This window comes from Amblyomma americanum, chromosome 2, assembly GCF_052857255.1.
Source record: "Amblyomma americanum isolate KBUSLIRL-KWMA chromosome 2, ASM5285725v1, whole genome shotgun sequence".
NCBI classification, from domain to species: Eukaryota; Metazoa; Arthropoda; class Arachnida; order Ixodida; family Ixodidae; genus Amblyomma; species Amblyomma americanum.
In genome coordinates this window covers 214,000,489-214,021,869 of record NC_135498.1, presented here as the reverse complement: position 1 = coordinate 214,021,869, position 21,381 = coordinate 214,000,489, and the positions used below count along the sequence as shown (strand labels likewise).

The window sequence follows — 21,381 nt, the reverse complement described above, 5'->3', positions numbered from 1 at the left end:
CATCATCATCAGCCTGGCTACACCCACTGCAGGGCAAATGACTCTGCCATGTCTCTCCAATTAACCCTGTCCAAGAAATCAATACTGTGCTGTCTGTCGCAAGAAAACTGCTCCAGGATCCGAGCAAATATGCTTGCTCACCTTTCAAAGACTACCGTAGAGGGGAATTTAAGATTCTATAACACAGTTGGGGTATCAAGGAAAATACGTACCCGAAACCTGGAAAAAAACATACTGTACCGTTTCTTAAACCTGGGAAACCCCCAATCTGTCCTAGCAGTTATAGAGTCATAGCCCTCACCCTTATTAATTACCAATGCTTTGAAAGTGTCCTGAATATAAGATTAGCTTTTTTCGTTCAATGCTGTGAACTTCTTGGCAGCCATCAATGCGGTTTTAAAAACTGGGTATCCAGAACAGATCACCTAGTTCGTCTAGAAAATACTGTTCGAGAATCTTTCGTTCATAAACAACACTGTCTTGCTGTATTTTTCGAATTAGAAAGGGCATGCGACAGGGCCTGGAGGTTCGGGATTCTTCAAGACCTTGCCGAGCTTAGTCTCCGAGGCAGAATGCTGAACTGCCTAAAAGGCTTCTTATCTAAACGTTCATTATACATGTCCGCCTGGGTACAACCCTTTCGAGGAATTTCATTCAGGTAAAAGGAGTACCTCAGGGGTGTATTTTAAGCACAACTCTCTTTGTTGTAAAAATGACCTCTCTTACTAAAATAACCACAAGGTCCGTTATGAATTTAGTTTATGTTGACGATCGCCACGTAGCTTGCTCTTCCTCTAACACATCAACATGTGAAAGACAAATACAATTAACGGTAAATAAACTGGCAACATGGGCCGACAGAAATGGTTTCCGGTTTTCTCCACAAAAATCGGTGGTCATTTTTTCTCACTCAAACGAGGCATACGGACAGATCCCACCCTACACCTGAACAAAACAAAGTTACCCGTGAAAATGAACATAAATTTCTAGGCATGATATTTCAAAGAAAGCTCCCTTTCCTGCCTCCCATAAACGCGTTGAAAAAGAAAGGCTGCCGATGACTGAACATACTCAAAGTGCTGTCGCGAAAACACTGGAGTGCCGACCGGGCATGTCTCGTACAAATTTACCGCTTTGTAGTACGCTGTACTCAGGACTATGGATCTGTAGTGTTTATGTGCAGTGTATGGGTCAGTGAGACCGTCGTGCCCTAAATGAGTGGACTCAGTTCATAATTTAGATTGCGTCTTTCCACTGGTGCGTACAGGACGTATCCCATAGACACTAGATCTTTATGCAGAAACTAATGAATTTGACGTGTTCGTACATTGTGAAAACCCGTTCACTACATGAACAGTCTGTCACCAAGAAGTCACGAAGTGCCCATCTATAATCCTGTTTAACAACACACCCCACACTACTAGGCCACTGCTCTTACGTTTTGAGATGTGCCAAAACCTCGGCCTACTGGACACATTACGTGGCATTGCTCGAAGATGACCGAGATCCACTGCCTCCATAATATCATTTTACTACAATCTGTTATTTTACTCTTACACAGTTCTGTAAAAAACAAACTGCACAGCAACTAATAATACAAGAATTTCTTGCACTTGAGGCAAAAAATATTCATTTATTTGGTACCTGCATCGCCTTTCGGCATTACAGCAGGGGGGCACTTTCACATTCACAAAACAAGAAATCATGCACTTAACGCGTGACAAAAGGCTTCATTTCGTACAACATTAACAATATGTGGCGGCAAGGCATTCCATTCGCGAACTGTACGCAGAAAAAAATATCGGAGTACGTCACCTTTAAAGGAAATTCATAAAGCTTTAAATTGTGGTCCCTTCGCTTTGAGACATAGAAAGGCGGCTTCAAATATTTCGTTCCGTCTATACCAGTCTTGAAATAGAAAATATTGTGTAAAAATTTTAATATCAGATTTCTTCTTCGAGTTTTAAGTTCTGGCCACTGAAGATGCCTTTTGCTTTCTGAGATTCTGAGTGTCCTGTCATAATTTCCAAGGACAAAGCGGACTGCCCTATTTTGAATTTTTTCCAATTTATCAATAAGTTCTTTTGTGTGCGGGTCCCAGCACTCTTATGCAATTCGAGTACCGTGCGGACGCAAGTATAATAGAGCTGTTCTTTGAGATGCTGTGGAAGATGGCTGAAATTTCTTTTTAACAAACCTAGAATACCAGCCACTTTCTTTACGATGAAATTAACATGCTTTGACCACCACAGGTCAGAAATAAGATAAACGGCTAAGTATTTATAATTTTGTTCTTTTTTCAAGGCCGCATGGTTTATAGTGTATATGTAAGAAGGGTAAGAGCGCTGCCTCGAAAAGGTGACGTGTACACACTTTTTAGTATTCAAAGTCATGTCCCGATTATTACACCACAAGGCTATCTTGTATAAGTCATACTGCAGGCTTTGCACATCAAGTACACTATCTATAATTCTATAAATCACGAAGTTGTCTGCGAGCATTCTAAATCAAGAAGTGACATCAGCATTAATATCATTTATATGTAACAAAAAAAGAAGCGGCCCCAGAACAGAGCCCTGGGGGACGCCCGAAGTGACAGGGCCATAGTTCGGGGAGCGACCACCAACAACTACACACTTCTGTCGTAGAGATAGGTATTCAGAAATCCATACAATGACTCTTTCGTTCAAACTGTAGCTGCATAATTTAGAAACAAGGAGATCATGTGCAACAACATCAAATGCCTTCTGGAAGTCCAAAAAATACAATCAATAACTTTATGTTTATCAATAGCAACGGCAATATTATATGTAAACTCAACCAGCTCTGTAGAGCAGGACAAACCTTGGCGAAATCCGTTAAGTAAATTATGTTTAACGAGGTGCGACATGATAGAACTGTAAATTACATGCTCCAATGTCTTGCAAGCTATACTTGTTAGAGACACTGGCCTATAGTTTTCTACCAAATTTCTCGGTCCACTTTAAGGATGGGCACAACGCGAGCCAATTTCCAGTCTTTTAGCAGAGTCCCTTCTTGCAAACTCTTTTCAAATAATCGAGTAAAATACAATGACAATGTATCAGCACAATTTTTGATAACTGCTGCTGGCAAACCATCTGAGCTGCTTGCAACCGATGGGTTCACATTACACAATAACTTGCGAATACCTGCTACACTAAATATAACTTCTGGCATCAGATCAGCACTTGTTGGAATCTCCAGAACTCGCGAGTGGGATGAAATAAATACTGACATGAAATATTTACTAAAGGTCTACCGCAATTTCACGCATTTTTTTTACAGATGGCTCAAAAACACATGTTTACGTTGGAAGCGTAGTGATAAAAGGCGTAGTGATAAAATAGTAAGGCTTCCACAGTGCGCATCTATTTTGGCTGCCGAATGTTACGCCGTCTGTGCAGCCATTGAACAAATAGTAAACGATAACCCCTTAAACAGTATTATTTACACAGACTCCTTAAGTTTACTTAGTGCTCTCCACTCGAGAAATGAAATGACTCCTATTATTGGTGGTATCATACAAAACATTGTAACAGCCACAGCTTAAGGACAAAACATAAAGCTGTGCTGGGTCCCGAGTCAGATCGTAATAAGAGGGAGCGAAAGAGCAGATTGATGCGCTGTCCAAGGTCGTGGCAAGAAAATAAAAAGTAAACATAGCCTTTAAGTAATGCATGAACTTCATCATCATCATCATCATCATCATCATCATCATCATCATCATCCTTACTACGCCCACTGCAGTGCAAAGGCCTCTCCGATGTCTCTCCAATTAACCCTGTCCTTTGCCAGTTGCATCCACCCTTTGCCTGCAAACTTCTTAATCTCATCCACCCAACTAACCTTCTGCCGCCCCCTGCTGCGTTTACTTTCTCTTGGAATCCACTCCGTTACCCTTAAGAACCAGCGGTTATCTTGCCTTCGCATTACATGCCCTGCCCAAGCCCATTTATTTCTCTTGATTTCGACTAGGATGTCATTAACCCGTGTTTGTTCCCTCACCCACTTTGTCCGCTTCCGGTCTCTAAACGTCACACCTATCATTTTTCTTTCCATGGCTCGCTGCGTTGTCCTTAACTTAAGCTGAACTCTTTTCGTTAGCCTCCACGTTTCTGCCCCGTAGTTGAGTACCGGAAAGATAAAGCTGTTGTACACGTTTCTCTTGAGGGAAATGGGTAAACTGCCACTCATGATCACGAGAACTTGCCATATGCGCTCCACCCCATTCTTATCCTTCTAGTTATCTCCCTCTCATGATCCGGATCAGCTGTCACTACCTGCCCTAAGTAGACGTATTCCGTCACAACTTCCAGGCTCTCGCTGCCAATTGTGAACTGTTGTTCCCTTGCTAGGCTGTTGAACATTACCTTGGTTTTCTGCATGTTAATTTGTAGACCCATCATTCTACTCTGCCTGTCTAACTCATTCATCATGATTTACAGTTCACCTCCTTTGTGACTCAGCAAGGCAATGTCATCGGCGAATCGCTGATTATTTAGGTGTTCTCCATTTATTCTTATTCACAACTGTTCCCAATTGAAGCCTCGGAATACCTCCTGTAAACATGCGGTGAACAGCATTGGCGAGATCGTGTCTCCTTGCCTGACGCCCTTCCTTATCGGAATTTTATTGCTGACTTTATGGAGGACTATAGTAGCTGAGCAGTTGCTATATATATATATCTTCCAGTATTTTGACATAAGGCTCTTCCACCCCCTGATTACGCAATGGCTGTATGACTGCTGAGGTTTGCACTGAGTCGAATGCTTTCTCGTAATCAATGAAAGCTATATAGAGAGGTTGGTTATATTCTGCGCATTTCTCTATTACCTGATTGATAGTGTGAATATGATCTATTGTGGAATATCCTTTACGAAAGCCTGCCTGATCATTTGGTTGATTAAAGTCTAACGTGGCCATGACTCTATTGGCGAATAATTTAGTAAATACTTTGTAGGCAACGGATAGTAAGCTGATCGGCCTGTAATTTTTCAAGTCCTTGGCGTCTCCCTTCTTATGAATTAAGATAATGTTTGCATTCTTCCAAGCTTCTGGTGCAGTCGAGGTCATAAGGCATTGCGTATACAGGGTGGCTAGTTTTTCTAGCACGATGTCCCCTCCATCCTTCAACAGATCTGCTGTTACCTGATCCTCCCCAGCTGCCTTTCCCCTTTTCATTGCTTCTAAGGCTTTCTTTACTTCATCTTTCGTTACTGGAGGGATGACGCATATCTGTGCTCTGCTGTCTTTCTTATTAACGCTCTGATTACATTGGCTACTGTACAGGTCTGTGTAGAACTCTTCGGCTACGTTAACTATCTTGTCCATATTGCTAATGACATTGCCCTGCTTGTCTCCTAATGCATACATCTGGTTTTTACCTATGCCTAGTTTCTTCTTCATTGCTTTTAGGCTACCCCCGTTCTTTAGAGCATGCTCGATTCTCTCCATATTAAACTTCCTTATGCTGGCTACCTTGCGCTTATTTATTAACTTTGATAGCTCTGTTAGTTCTATTCTGTCGGTAAAGTTAGACAGAGGATATTAAGGAAAAAATGGCAGACAGCTTGGCACCATGAAGTAAACAACAAACTGCACTTGTTAAAGCCAGTTCTAGGGGATGGTAGTCTTGTTTGCTCCAGAAGTGTTCCATTTATTTTATGTCGCCTCCATATTTATTTATTTTTTATATTTATCACTATACCCACAGCGCCGTGAGGCATTACAGTGGGGGGGGGGGGGGGGAAGGGGGCAAGACAACTCAAACACAATCGAAAACCAGGAAATGCAGATAAAAAGCAAATAGGCAAGCAACTGAATCAAACAAGCATACAGGCAACACTTTAACAAAAACGAAAAAGACAAGAAAAAAAAAAAACGACTTATTTACAATGCATATTTCGCAAAGAGGAAAAAAATACATCAGGGGAGGTAATGGTAGCAATATCATGTGAGAGTTTATTCCATTCGCGAATTGTTTGGGGGAAGAAGGACATCTTGAAGAAGTTCGTTTTACACCTGATCTCTTTAATTTTGAAAGCATGATCAAGACGCGGTGAGACATAGTCGGGATGACGCAGATAGATAATGCTCCCGGTTAATGTCAGTTTTATTGGAGTGCTGCAGTGATTTCCATCCAAGGTTATTCTTTGCAGCGGAGACGCTAAAATTCCTGGAAGAATTGGCATTAACAAATCGCACAGCCAGATTCTGGATCCTTTCAACCTTGTGAATATCTACCTGCAGCCAAGGGTCCCGGACACAGCCAGCATATTCAAGTACTGGTCTAATGTTAGTTTTATACAGGAGCTCCTTGGCATTGGGCGGTAAATTCTTCGCATTTCTGCGAAGAAAACTCAGTACTCTAGAAGCCTTGCTTGTGATGTAATCTATATGGGGACGCCAGGATAAATTTGCAGTAAAGTATACACCAATATATTTATGTTTCAAAACTTTTGACAATGTTTCCGCGTTAATACAGTATGAAAAGTCATGAGATTTTTTTTTTCTAGTAAAACACATGTACACTGATTTTTTTCACGTTTCCATGCGCCAAGCATTGCACCAGTTGGTAATCAAGGATAAATCATTCTGCAGGGCAATGCAATCGTCGGAAGTATGTATGACCCTGTATAGAACGCAGTCGTCTGCAAACAGACGCATTTTTGAAGAAATACCGCAACATATATCATTCATGTAGATTAAAAAGAGGAGTGGCCCCAGAATCGACCCCTGAGGTACACCAGACGATACGTCTGCCTGATCAGACTGCGCTCCATTTAACACTACTATTTGACGTCTAAAATGCAAATATTCTTTAATCCAGGCAATAACTGAACAATTTATGTTGTACCAGGATAGTTTTTCAAGCAGTAAAGAATGGGGGACCAAGTCAAAGGCTTTCCGGAAATCTAAATATAAACAGTCAATAGTGAATCCGTCGTCCAAGGCACCAGCCAGGTCATATGTAAATTCGGTCAATTGCGTGACACAAGAGAATCCAGTGCGGAAACCGTGTTGCTGGTGGGATAGTAACGAAAAAGCGTTCAAATGATTCATTATGTTTCTAAAGAAGATATGTTCAAGCATCTTGCAGCTAATACTCGTTAGCGAGATCGGACGGTAATTTGAAACAATACTGCGGGGCCCCGACTTGTGCACTGGCACGACGTGAGCAAATTTCCAATCATTTGGTAAAGCACGAAGAAAGTAATGCAGATGGTAAGCCGTCTGGCCCCGTGGCTTTCGAAGGATTCATTTTTTTCTAGCAATGTTTAATTCCGCACAAATAAAAAACGATGTCTTCCATGTGTTCTGCGCTCAGATCGGGGTTCTGCGCATTATAGTGATGGCTGCTCAGGCGGCCAGCAAACGCAGAGCTAAAGTACTGGTTGAAAAGTTTTGCTTTTGCAAGATCGATATGGATCAACTTGCCGTCATCTTCAAGCGGTTGAACTGACACTGCATCTTTGCCATTCAATTTGATAAGTTGCCATAGTTGTTTTGGGCGCCTCTGCATCCTTGAAGGAAAAGACTCAAAGAAATTATCTTTTTCTATTTTCAACACATGTTTCATGTCCTTAGTTATTTGATTCAGTTTCTTGCTCAAGCGGAATGAAGGTGATTTCTTAGATGCAGCATAAGTAGTCGCCCTTTTCTTGGCGGTCCTGCGCACCTCTAGGTTACACCAAGGCTTAGATCTACTGCGTCGAGGCGTCATTATCCATGATGACACATATTGATCGCGCAACTCGAGAAGTTTATGTTTGAATATGTTCCACAACGTCTGCACATTTTCAGTTTCCGCTAAAGTTTCGAAGATATCGTAATATGCTTCTAAGGAAAGTGCTATATCATTTGTACGGACTTTTTGATAGCTGTAAATGCGTCGCCGAGCACAATTAGCAATTTTTGCGTAGTGCAAATTCATCTCGCAGAAAACGACATCATGGTCACTTATACCTGGGAATACTACAGCAAGACTCGCAGCAGTGGGAGCATTCGTTAACATCAGATCTAAAATATTAGCCCCACGCGTAGGCTCATGGACCAACTGAGTCAGAGCATAAGAGCAGCAAATTGCAATTATTGCGTTGGTTGACGCACGCTGTACTCTCGAAGTAGGCCCTTGCTCTCCCCAGCTAACTTCTGGAAGATTAAAGTCACCTCCCATTACCATGTAGTCCGTTTTTACAGCCTCAATTGCATAATTCAGGTCATGCAAAACATTTACCGGATCGTTCGGCGGGAGGTAAAATGAACATAAAGAAACAGTTTTGCCATTTTCAAGTCTAATGAGAGCCCAAATGGCCTCACTTTGGCCAACATCTATTTCAAGCACCCTAGAGTTAATTGCCTCGTCTATTAGTATGAAGACATCTCCTCCACGACAGTTTCGGTCCTTCCGGTAGCAAACATAATTTCTGGGAAAAATTTCTGTATCGCTAACAGTTTCATCAAGCCAGGATTCGGATCCGAGCACCACAGAAGGCAGAGTCATGTCAAGGAGAGCCGCGAAGTCATCCGTTTTATTCTTAATGCTCCTACAGTTTACAATCAGGACCGAAAGAAGAGAGCGATTTGCCGACTTTTGTCAATGAGCAAGAACTACCTGGTCAAGCGATTCATCAAATATTTACTTGACACCATTTAGGTACATGGTATCGTATTTCAGATGCATTTTGTCAGTTTCTTTTTTAACTGTTTTACTATATTCTAACAACCGCTTCCATTTCATTCTAACGGTCGCAGAAAAATCTTCCGATATGCATATCTTGGATCCTTTAAGTTCCTTCGCGCTTGACAAAACCGCTTGCTTAGCTTTGTACGAAGTGAAGTTAGCAATAATCGGTCGAGGTCGATCTTCTGAAGACTTCCCTAAACGATGTGCCCTTTCAATTGCAATATTGTTGCATTTCAAAGTGGAGGAGCATAGGTCTTTCACTTTCTTTTCTGCTGTCTGATGCGATTCTCGTTCGTCTTCATCTTCAACGCCAAAGAACACTAAATTGCCTCGTCTACTACGGTTTTCAATGTCATCCAGTTTACGTTCGAGAGAGCGCAGGCTTGTGTCCCGAACTTCATAGCTTTTTCTGCACTGTAACACGGTGTTTTGCATTTCATCTATCTTAGTTATTGCCGATTCTAGTTTTGTTATGCGGGCATTTAGGCTCTCCATTGCAGACTTATTTTCAGCTTGGTATTGTTCAATGTCAGATAGTTTGTTTTTTATCTCCTGCTGACCACTTAGAAGCTGTTGCAGGACTGTGTCATCGCCAGGGCCCGGATTTAGCTCAACGTCTCCGCACATAAGCAACAGAAGAAAATAAAATGCAAAACAGTGATATAACACGAAGTGGTGCCGTTTTCGGCACAAGCAACTATGGCGGAACGAATGAGAAATGAGACTTGAAAAAAGCACAGGGGGTGGAACCGGCAGCGCATATACTGAGTGCCTACGATGAAAATCGGTGCCACTAACCTGCAGCAAGAAGAGCGCGTGCGTTAATGGTACAGCCATGTCCGTACCGGTTTCACGCCCCAACTGCTGAGTGAAGTTCCGCGCCTTTTGTAGTCTGTAGCCGACAGGATTATCGGTCCAAGGTTCGTTGGGCGGAAGCGCGCAGCGGCCAAATTCAGCGTTGAAGCACACCTCCTGATCCTTTCGTTGCGGTCAAAGTTGGCAGTTGTCCATGGCGGGCAGATGAACGATGCTTCCCCGTCCGGCGACTGGTGTACAGATAAGCCGTTGAGTTCATTCTTCAGGAAATGTTGGCTTGCACTTGTACGAAGCTAAAAGTCTCTTCGATTTGGCTGCACTAGCTGCACGAGTTCAGAGAGTGCAGCACTGTCGTATACGTTTGCCAATGCAGCGCGCGCCCTCTGCACTTTCCTCTTCTTTTCGGGCAAATGCAGGCCTAGTTCTCGGCGAGTTCACGACTACGCTGCACTCACTTCGGAGCAAGTGCCAGCCAGTTCACGATGGCAGGTGTATTTCCCAGCGCGCAGCACACGACGGTTGAAATAGCTGTGGGCGACAGTAACAGGACCGTGACGGCGGTTCTTAGCAGCGATGGTTCTTACATTCCTGATGGGAATGGATACCTGTACAAGGGAGCAGGTGAGTGTTGTTCGATGGCTTACCGAAAAAACGTGGTAAGCACGTGCGCGGTTTTGTTTGTTTGCTATGGCTTCAAGCAGTGAACAGCAAACATTAAATTCTGGATTCTCTTTTACGTGTACACGAATTGCGCGTACTTGCGCTCGTACTGACCGTCTGAGGAAGCATTTTGGAACTCGCAAGCAAAGTCGCACCACGCTAACACCACAGACTTGTGCTGTCAAGGGAAATGCACCCTATGCGATTTCTCGGTCACCTCGCTAAGTTTGCGCGTCTACAGCTCGTTCTCATTGTTTTTTTTTTCAGACGGCGAACGCTACACCCTTATTTTGAAGCTGAGCACGTACCTGCCGGCCAACAATGTGCTTCCGAAGAAAGCGGTATAGATGCCTCTGCCTCAGCAGTGTGACATTCCGTGTGTGCGGCGAGGATCCACGTTCGACGGCGCGGCGTAGACGGAGACCCGTGACAGCGGCATCATCAATTACCCAGCCATGCTCTTTGAGTGACGACCAGAAAAACCGGACCCGCCGCCGCCCCGGGGAAACAGGCTTTATCCTCCCCAATTTCCGGGCACATTCCAGGACAAGGGAGCTGTCAGCGGGCCAGAGCGCGCCGTACCACAGCCGACGCTATGCGCTTCCGCGAAGACAACATTCTTTCCCTCCCCCCCCCCCCCCCCCTTTGTCGTGGGCTATCGCCGGGAAGGCACCCACAGCTTCCCAGAAGGGCCGTGACGGACACCTGTCATGGCGGACAGGCAGTACTCGCCAAGAATGTGGAAAGACAGGCGCTAGTGAATTAGCTCCGAAGAGAGAGCCTGTGTATACTCTCACTTGAGAGAGAGTGGTGGCGTTTTTGTTGTTTATTTAGTTTGTATTGTTAACAGACTCTGGGTTCGAGGCTAAGCCCAACCCAATGGGGTTGTCCCCATCTCGCATGTTATTTTGGATTGGAGAATTGATGCTTTGGGCGGGCCACTGGAAATGACCGCCCTTAGTCCTTTGTTAATCAAGTGCTTAAAAGCGCATGTAAACGGATGCAGTCCAGTCTGAGCTGGGGCTCCATGCTTAGCATGTAATGTGATGCTACTTAGGCACTAACCTGCCCGGTCGATGAGTAAAGAAGTGCAAAGTTTGTTCTGTTGTAAAATTATGCTCTGCTGTCATCATCTACAAGCTCGCCTCCTGTTCATCTTCCAAGCCGAACGACACTAGAGGAAGGGTTTGTGAACCATCCCCGAAGAAACGGACGACTATTGAAATTCTACTGCATACACGCTCAGGACGACATCGTTCGCGAAGAGGGCCTTCAGCGCTGAAGCCCGACGGCGTGCAGCTTCTGCCAGCAACCGCTCGAGCCCAACTCCGGAGCCACTCCATCGCCCCCATGAAGTCGTCGGCACGAAAGCTCGGACGCCCCAGCCTCTGATGTATAACCTTAATCATGTGTAATTATTGAATATACCTGTTTGTTTAAACTGAGCCATACGGTGTCTCTTTGCCTCTCCGTCCCGTGTGGACGTGCGCATTATGGGGGTCATCACACTGGTGTCAGAAGTGGGGTCTCAAAAGCAAATGTCCTCTGAATGCTGTGACATTCATGACTTCAAAATTGTAATCAAAAGGGAATCACGGGACTGATTGTGGGACTTTTTCCCCCATTTGAGAGGCTTGAGGCACTGGAGGGCTTGAAAAAAAAAATGACTGTATCTGAGGGAGCTCCCACTCCACAGCCGTCGCTCGGAGCAAGCATGCTGGCATTAGGAAGCGTCATTCCGACGTTTACGGGAGATAAGACAGGGGTTCCAATCTGCGATTTCTTTTCCATGCTAGAAGAGATTGGGAAAATGGGGGGATGGTCCGATGCTCAAATGCTGGGAATGGCGAGGTGTAAGATGGCAGGAGCTGCTCATGATTTTGCATGGCGAGACGAAAAAGTAAAATCCACAAAATCATTTGCGGAATTTAAGAAGCTCGCGTTTGAGCATTTTGACACTGAACCACGTCACGTGCGAGTACAGAGGTTCCGTGACGCCGGACAGATGGTAGGGGAGGACGTGCGAACGTTTGCGTCGCGGCTTCAGCGCTTAGCGCGCGATACGTTAAGCAGGGAGGAGGAAGGAGACCAGCTTAAGAAGAAATACGCGGAGGATATACTTAAAGAGGAAATGACCGCTTTGTTCGTGGCTGGTCTGCAAGACCCCGTGCGCCGGTTCGTGCTCTCGCGCAAGCCGAGCAATTTCGACCAAGCCGTGGAGGCCGCATTGGATGAGGAACAAAATGAGGCGTTAACGACAGCCGCAGCGAGAGTACGCGTCATAGAGAGAGCGGTGCTCAACCCTGAGGTTGCTCTCTTGACAGAGCGGTTAGATCGCTTAGAACAGCTGCTATCTCAGCAGGTAGAATGCCAGGTTGAAGCGCGCGCTCAACAGCGCCCATTCGCTGGAAACCGGAGACCGCCACAAAGCTACAGGCGCGGTATGCGAGATTTTGAAGAAATCGTATGCTTCGCTTGCCAGGGTCGCGGACACATCGCCAGGTTCTGCCAAAACGTGCGCCGTGGGGAGCCACAAAGAGAAGCAGGCGAGACACGCCCTAAGCAAGCCTACAGCGGGGCTCCAGATACCGAGTCAAAAAACTAGTTAGTCCTCCCCAGCCTGAGGAGCGTGGGGAGGGAGCAGTAGATGATGAGGTGGTGGTAGTTTGTGTGGCCGACGAGGCATGCCCTGTTGTGCGTTGCAAGTTAAATGGTTGTTGTATGGAATTGTTGATAGATACGGGGTCAAAGGTGACATTGCTTAAGGAGAGCAGTTTTAACACGCTTCGAAGGAAGGGGGACCGCGAGGTGTTGGAAGCGTCTGGTGGTATGGCAACCAAATTTGTAGGCATAACGGGGGATCCTCTTGGCATAAGTGGACTCTACCGGTTACACTTCTCTCTCGGCGGAATTGCATTGGAGCACCCCTGCTACGTATGCCCGGACACGGTGTCTCTGCCAAACGGAGTGTCAGGTATATTAGGGCAGGATTTTTTGAGAAAAGGGAAGGTAGTAGTCTCATTCTCTGAGGAAGAGGTTAATGCGGGCGGCTCAAAAGTTCCGTTTTTGAACAGGAGAGGGGCTGAGATTCGCATTACCGATATTGACACCCGTCAAACAGTGGGATCATTGGAGAAGGTATATTCGCGGGTTGCCGTCCGGCTGGTCGAGGAGGCGGTCGTCCTTCCTTGGTCGGAGCACATTTTGTACGCGTTTGTGCCTTCAGATGTAGAGAGCGGCGCCGTGGGAGTGCTTGAGCCGGTCGACTCTCTCAGCAATGGCCTGAAGGCAGCCGCGTGCCTCGTGACAGTTAATGACGCCCACAGAGTGCCCCTACGGGTGGTTAACTGTAGCCAGCAGCCACTGAGCCTTCCTAAGAACAAAACATTGGCTTTCTTCACCTCTGCGATAGAGCAACGTGAGCCCACCGATACGGTACTCGCAACTGTAGAGCATGCTAGTCCTTCGGCTGCTCCAAAGGTGTCGTTCGATCTTTCTCACGTAAAATCCAGGGAGAGGGAGGCTCTGGCTGGTTTGCTGAACGACTACTCGGAGGTATTCGCCGCGTCCAACCTGGATTTGGGCTGCTGTGGCGTTATAAAGCACAGGATAGAAACCGGCACTTCATCGCCCGTTTACCAGCGTGCGTACAGGATTCCTTACTCCCAACGTGAGGAGATGGAGCGGCAGGTGCAGGACCTGATTGATCGCGGCATTGTCGAACACTCAAAGTCACCCTGGGGAGCACCAGCACTATTGGTGGAAAAGCCAGATGGCTCGTATCGATTGGTAGTGGACTACCGCAAACTAAATGCCGTAACTCGCATCGATCCATACCCCATCCCCAATATACAGGAGACGCTTTCTCAGCTGGGCTCTGCCAGGTACTTCACGGTAGTGGACATGGCGGCGGGATTCTGGCAGATAGCAATGGATCCGGCAGATGCCGAGAAAACGGAATTCAACACGCCCTCAGGGCACTATGAATGGAAAAGAATGCCGATGGGTCTGGCCAACAGCCCTGCTGTCTGGCAGAGAACCGCTGATGTTATCCTGGCAGGTCTTCTGGGAAGGCTGTGCTTCGTGTATATGGATGACATTATCATATACAGTGACAGTTTTGATAACTATTTGCGCGATATTGAGCAGGTTTTGGTGCGACTAAGAGCAGCGGGTCTCAAGCTGAAGCCAAGTGCCAATTCCTCAAAAACGAGGTGAAATACCTCGGGCACGTTGTTTCAGCTGACGGCGTGCGACCGGACCCTGAGAAACTAAGGTGTGTCTCGGATTTTCCATCCCCGACTAGCGTCCGCCAGGTCCGGCAGTTTCTCGGCCTGATCGGTTACTACCGAAGGCACATAGAGGAGTTCGCCAAGCTCGCTAAGCCGCTCACCGCCTTAACAGCCAAAAATGTCGCCTTTCGCTGGGACGAAAACGCGGAGAATGCTTTTGGGGCCCTAAAAAGGAAGCTAATGAGTGCACCGCTGTTGCGCCACCCGGATTTTAATTTGCCCTTCGTTATGGCCACATATGCGTCAAAGTTCGCAGTGGGTGCCGTGCTATCTCAGGTTATCGAGGGCAAAGAACATCCCGTTGCTTTTGCTAGCCGACAGCTGAGCCCCACAGAGCAAAAGTACGGAGCTACGGAAAGGGAGTGCCTCGCCGTTGTCTGGGCAGTAAAGCACTTCAGATGCTACCTTTACGGCCGCAAATTCAAGCTAGTCACAGACTGCCATCCTCTGAAATGGGTGATGAGTGTCAGGGACCCTAGCTCGCGACTCGCTAGATGGAATCTACACCTGCAGGAATACTGCTTTGAAGTTGAGCACAAGTCAGGAAAGACACTTCTGAATGCTGATGCACTCAGCCGCACAGCTGCCGTGGCAGCTATAGATGAGTTTGTCCCCGTAGTCGACCCCGCCGAATTACGCACAGAGGAGTGCAAAGATCCTGACCTGAAGCGAATAATCGAAAGCTTAGAGGGCGCACCGTCTCACCCCGAACAGCTAGGTTATTTCATTGGCAAAGACGGCACCCTGTGTCGGCACACGAGGCCAACCAGGAAAGGGAGACCAGAGAAAACCGCTTGGGAGAGAGTCGTCATACCTCGGTCGTGGACAGAAAGGGTTCTTCGCGCGTTTCACGATGCGCCATGCGCCGGTCATTTTGGCGTAGCGAAGACACGCAGGCGTGTGGAGCGTTTGTACTTTTGGAGTGGCATGCGACGGGATGTTAGAGACTACTGTGCGAAGTGTCATTCCTGTCTCGAAAGAAAAACACCCAAGGGACGAAGACCAGCTCCAATTCAGCCGTTCCCTGAGGTTTCGGCTCCCTTCGAGCGGACAGGTATGGACATAATGGGCCCATTGCCCACGACCACTTCCGGAAACAAGTACATTTTAGTATTTGTCGACCACCTTTCAAAATACGCGGAAGCGGTAGCACTCCCAGATCAGAAGGCAGACACGGTTGCAAGAGCATTTGTCGAACAGATCGTGCTCCGACATGGACCCCCGAGGCAACTCTTGACAGATCGGGGAACGAACTTCGTGTCGCAGCTAATGAGGAGAGTTTGCGAGCTGCTTAAGATCGCTAAGAAGCAGACAACACCGTACCATCCGGCTTGCAACGGCGCGGTGGAGCGACTGAACCAAACCGTGGCCGGGTTCCTGTCGCATTTTGTTTCGCGCGACCAGCGGGACTGGGATTTGTGGCTCCCGTATGCAATGTTTGCCTACAATTCCGCAGCACACGAGAGCACGGGCGAATCGCCATTCTTTCTTCTCTACGGCCGAGACCCGGACCAGCCTAGTGAGGTGCCAGAGGGCCCCCGTCGTGTCCCATACGCTTCACTGGACGACTATAAGGTTGAGCTAGAATCGCGCTTGCAAGTGGCGAGGGACATCGCAAAGGAGTCCTTAAAGAAAGCGGCGAAGCGCAGGAAGGAGGTGCACGATCGCAGTGCTAGAGACGCGCCGTTTAATGTGGGGGACAGCGTGTACATTGAAAACTGCCAAAGGCAGATTGGGCTAGCTCGTAAGTTCCAGACGAAGTGGAGAGGACCGTGCGAGGTTGTCGAGAAGCTTTCTCCGGTAAACTTCAGAGTCCGAGACGTGAACCGGCGCTTGATAAGGATACACGCAAATCGCCTCAAGTCGGCACCGGTTCAGTATTCACGAAATGAGGAAAGGGAAAGCGCGGATTTTTATGGGGACAGAAGTGAAGCGGAGCGCGCAGATAGTTCGCAAGAAACGCCCTCTCCTGCATCTGTTCGGCAGGCGCCAGAGGTGACGGCCAGAATGCCACCGGATTTACTTCATGCATTGCTAGAAGAAGAAGCGCGCGAGGTTGCCGCGCAGATAACGCCAGGGGAGGCTCCTGCCACGAGCCCTCGCGAGTCCCAAAGCAGACAAAGGGGCACAGACTTACTTAGTATGACTCATGAAGGCCGATATCCGCTGCGAAATCGGAAAGCTAAGTCGGACTAATGGCGTAAACAGAGCGGAGTTTTGAACTGGTTAGAATTGTGTAATGCCACAGCTCATAACATTGCTATGTGCTTATGTGTTAAGTTATCGGAGTTGGTAGTTAAACCTTTCTGTCATTAAGTAACACCTTCACAGGAGAGCATGCAGAGCGCATGCAGAACCTGCCCTACTTCCTTTCGTTATCTATATTTTTGTCTGTGCCGTGATCGTGCTAGAAGTGGGAGCTCCTTTGTAACTGTGGTAAATTTATTTCGTCCAGTTTGGACTAGAAAGGAGAGGCTTGGGTGCTGAGTTTCATGTTTATCTGTAAAAGAAGATCAGTGCTGCCCCTGGAGACGCCAGTATTGACAGCGGAGGCATATGGTGTTGTGCAGTGGTGTTGAGTGCAGCGAAAAGTGTTTTGTCGGACGCACTGTGCGAGGCGATTCAGAAAGACAAGGGGAGCTGCGTGGACTCAAATGTTCGGAGAACATTCTTCTGGAGGGTGAGCGAGTGTGACATTCCGTGTGTGCTGCGAGGATCCACGTTCGATGGCGCGGCGTAGACGGAGACCCGTGACAGCGGCATCATCAATTACCCAGCCATGCTCTTTGAGTGACGACCAGAAAAACCGGACCCGCCGCCGCCCCGGGGAAACAGGCTTTATCCTCCCCAATTTCCGGGCACATTCCAGGACAAGGGAGCTGTCAGCGGGCCAGAACGCGCCGTACCACAGCCGACGCTATGCGCTTCCGCGAAGACAACATTCTTTCCCTCCCCCCCCCCCCCCCCCCCCCCTTTGTCGTGGGCTATCGCCGGGAAGGCACCCACAGCTTCCCAGAAGGGCCGTGACGGACACCTGTCATGGCGGACAGGCAGTACTCGCCAAGAATGTGGAAAGACAGGCGCTAGTGAATTAGCTCCGAAGAGAGAGCCTGTGTATACTCTCACTTGAGAGAGAGTGGTGGCGTTTTTGTTGTTTATTTAGTTTGTATTGTTAACAGACTCTGGGTTCGAGGCTAAGCCCAACCCAATGGGGTTGTCCCCATCTCGCATGTTATTTTGGATTGGAGAATTGATGCTTTGGGCGGGCCACTGGAAATGACCTCCCTTAGTCCTTTGTTAATCAAGTGCTTAAAAGCGCATGTAAACGGATGCAGTCCAGTCTGAGCTGGGGCTCCATGCTTAGCATGTAATGTGATGCTACTTAGGCACTAACCTGCCCGGTCGATGAGTAAAGAAGTGCAAAGTTTGTTCTGTTGTAAAATTATGCTCTGCTGTCATCATCTACAAGCTCGCCTCCTGTTCATCTTCCAAGCCGAACGACACTAGAGGAAGGGTTTGTGAACCATCCCCGAAGAAACGGACGACTATTGAAATTCTACTGCATACACGCTCAGGACGACATCGTTCGCGAAGAGGGCCTTCAGCGCCGAAGCCCGACGGCGTGCAGCTTCTGCCAGCAACCGCTCGAGCCCAACTCCGGAGCCACTCCATCGCCCCCATGAAGTCGTCGGCACGTAAGCTCGGACGCCCCAGCCTCTGATGTATAACCTTAATCATGTGTAATTATTGAATATACCTGTTTGTTTAAACTGAGCCATACGGTGTCTCTTTGCCTCTCCGTCCCGTGTGGACCTGCGCATTATGGGGGTCATCACAGCAGAGACCGTTGCACCTGCTTCTGCGGAAGCAGATTTCGAACTTTGGAGCGGCGCAAGAACGGGCTTTTTAATTGACAAATATGTCGACCTCAAAGATCTGGTTGGCCAGAAAGGGGGATTCAGGTATGTGTCCATCCCCGATTCTATGGAGCATGCTTGCAAACGCAAAAAAAAAATGTCTGATAAAAGTGGGAGAATTTTTTCCGACCCGTTACTGTATTTGAATGCATTGGCAATCATTGTAATACCAACCAAAGTGCATTCCATATTTCATCCCAGCATGCTTTTGGAAATGTGACCCCTGTTTTTGCAGTTGAATTTAATAGTTGCTGCAGTACGTGTTTCAGTTTTAGCTTGATTTGTTTAGGACAAAAAAATGCGGTGGACGAAGTTGGAAAACCTCCTCAATGATGAGTTTAGAGGCACCCTTTCGGCTGTCCAGGTGGAGAACAAATGGAAGTCGCTGGAGCGGAGCTATAAAAAAGCGCGAACAAAAAATAATACATCGGGGCACCACCGTGTGCCATGCGAGTATGAGGAGTGAGTACCCAGTTCAAAAAATGTCTAGCTGACTTGCTGAATAGTTCTAATAGAACTTACACCATGTAGGGAGCTGGCCAAGGTGTTGGAGAAGGAGCACCATATTCGACCGCCAGCACTCCTCGAGACTGGAGTCTCTGCAGGAAACTCAGAGTAAGTATACTAATTACATTAAATGCATGTCTTTCTAGGTAGGCTTACAACTGGATTGGCAGACTAAATTTGGTACATGAGAAGGAACACACATGACAGGGCTAAGCACTGACTACAAGCTGAAATAACATTTACATTGTAAGCAATGCTTCTTATTTTCCTAAGCAGTTAGAGCAAAAGAAGCATGTCGTATGTGTCCATTCTTGTGCAGCTGGTTTCCTAGTGAAGTATTTGGTGGAAACTACAGAAAGTGATGTAATGTTTGTATTCATGTGTGCAAAGTGTGGCCGCAGAAGACATCGACTCCTCCAGGGACATGGAGGAGGTGCCGGCCAGCATGCCCCGCAGGAAGAGGCAGAGGACATCCTCGAACAGTGTCCTTGCTGAAACGCTGCTAAAATTGGACGCAGCCAGAGCGAAGCGCCACGAGGAGCGCATGGCCAAGTTTGATATGCTGATTGAGGTCATGCGAACTAATAAGCAATAAACACTTGCACTTTGGTGTTTCGTGACCTGTGTGTGCTACATATCCCAAATGAAAAAGAAACGTTCAAAATGTGTTTCCGCATTTACTCACTTCAACTTGAACAGCACTAGAATTCGTGCAAGCACTACACAGACAGCATGGCAGTAGCATGGCAGTAGCATATCTTCATGAAAACAAGGCCGCCTTAGCATTGCTGCTTTGCAATGTATTCCCTCAGAGCCTCACTGTAGCCTAACAAATTAGGGTCAATATGTCCTGTTGGCTCTCGGTTTCCTGCATCGTCGAAAGGCGGCAAAGTCTCCAACTCTTCTAAAAAATCCCTTTCTTCTATACAAAAATTGTGTAAAACGCAAACAGCCATTACAAGGAAGCAGCTCTGTACTACAGTTTTGGCGTCAACGAAGTACAACCTCCGAAAGCGCTGCTTCAACAGTCCAAAAGTGTTTTCAATGGTCACCCTTTGTTGGCTATGCCTTCCATTGAAGTTTCTTTTCCAGGAAGGAAAACTGTTCTGGTTGTCTCTGAAGGGGGTCATGAGCCACGGCATTAGCGGGTAAGCGCAGTCCCCAAGAAGATACCCACCGTCGCACATTGCGGATGCGTTCTGAAAGAAGGAGCTTTCTCTCAGCACACGCGCATCGTGCGTTGATCCTGGAAAACCGACGAACACGTGCGTGAATCTGTTTTTATCGTCGCAGATCCCCTGCAGTATGACGGACGGAAACTTTTTCCGGTTGTAGTAAGAATGTGCAGATTGATCCGGCCTGAGGATCTCCACATGACATCCATCGATGCACCTTATAGTGTTCGGGGGCCCCCTGCCACCACTCTTCGCAAGGAATCCAGCTTTCACGCGGGCAATCTCCGCGCTGCCAGGCCAGCAGATTACTTCGTCCCTGATGGCGGGCAAAAACTTGACGACTCGGTTGACACAGACGTGCACCGACGACTCCGTCACGTCAAATTTATCGGCAATAGAGTACATTGAGCTCTGGGAGCTTATGTAGACTAAAGCTGTCAGGCATGTTTTTTCAGCCGAAATCTGCCGCCTTCCTTGTACAGCATCGGGGAAGAAGGCGGATGCCATGAAGCGAGCGCTCAGCTCATCGAAAGTCCTTCTAGACAGCCGGAAGAGTCTCTTGAACTCCACTTCGAAGTACGTGCCCACTACAGTTTCACAGTAGCCAGGGATACGATGGCGATTGTTTCTGACGACACCACATGCAACCAAAATGCACATCTCGTCGAATTCTTCGTCGCTGTCGGACTCTAACAGCTCCATAGCCGCTTGCAAGCAGGAAGCCATATCGATCGCGTTTATAGACACACGCACGAAAAGTCCGATGCACCGCACAATAAAAAGAAAAAACGCAGCACGAATCAGTGGAGCACTTGGCACAAAGAATCCGCCTAGGGAGCCGGCGAAGCGACGCTGGCGACGCGCTGCAGACGACAAGGCCTGCACATTTTGTAAACTTTCCTATTCGTTTTGACAGCGACAGTGCGGCGCTAGTGTTGTGAACTGCTGGAACCGGTCTTGCGCGCTCGTTGCACGGTGGCGGAACTACTGCGGAACTAGTGCAGCCAGTTCAGCCAAATCGAAGAGACTTTAAGCCTGCAGCAAGAAGAGCGCGTGCGTGAATGGTACAGCCATGTCCGTACCGGTTCCACGCCCCCAAGGCGACACACAAGTCACAACACAACTTTCTATTGACAAAAGAGGAAAAACCTGTGTGTCAAAAATGTGGAGACGAGCTAACAGTAAATGAGATTTTATACTCATGCAGAAAACTTGAAAAGCTTAGGAAAAATATTTTACTCAGTTTTATAATCTGCACATTCCTTTACACCCAGTGTTGCTCTTTGGAGAAGATGCAATTGCCGACA

The 21,381-nt window shown here is 47.3% G+C and overlaps 1 protein-coding gene across 1 annotated transcript in view; it reads left to right on the top strand.

Annotated features, from left to right (window-relative positions):
* LOC144120360 (uncharacterized) overlaps positions 1 to 19,494 on the top strand; it is an 81,901-nt gene extending 62,407 nt beyond the window's left edge. Inside the window, exons 3-4 of the mRNA XM_077652723.1 lie at positions 18,924 to 19,007; positions 19,290 to 19,494. Of these exons, the coding sequence (XP_077508849.1) occupies positions 18,924 to 19,007; positions 19,290 to 19,494 (289 nt within the window). The remainder of the gene's footprint in view (positions 1 to 18,923; positions 19,008 to 19,289) is intronic.
* Positions 19,495 to 21,381: the final 1,887 nt, after the last annotated feature.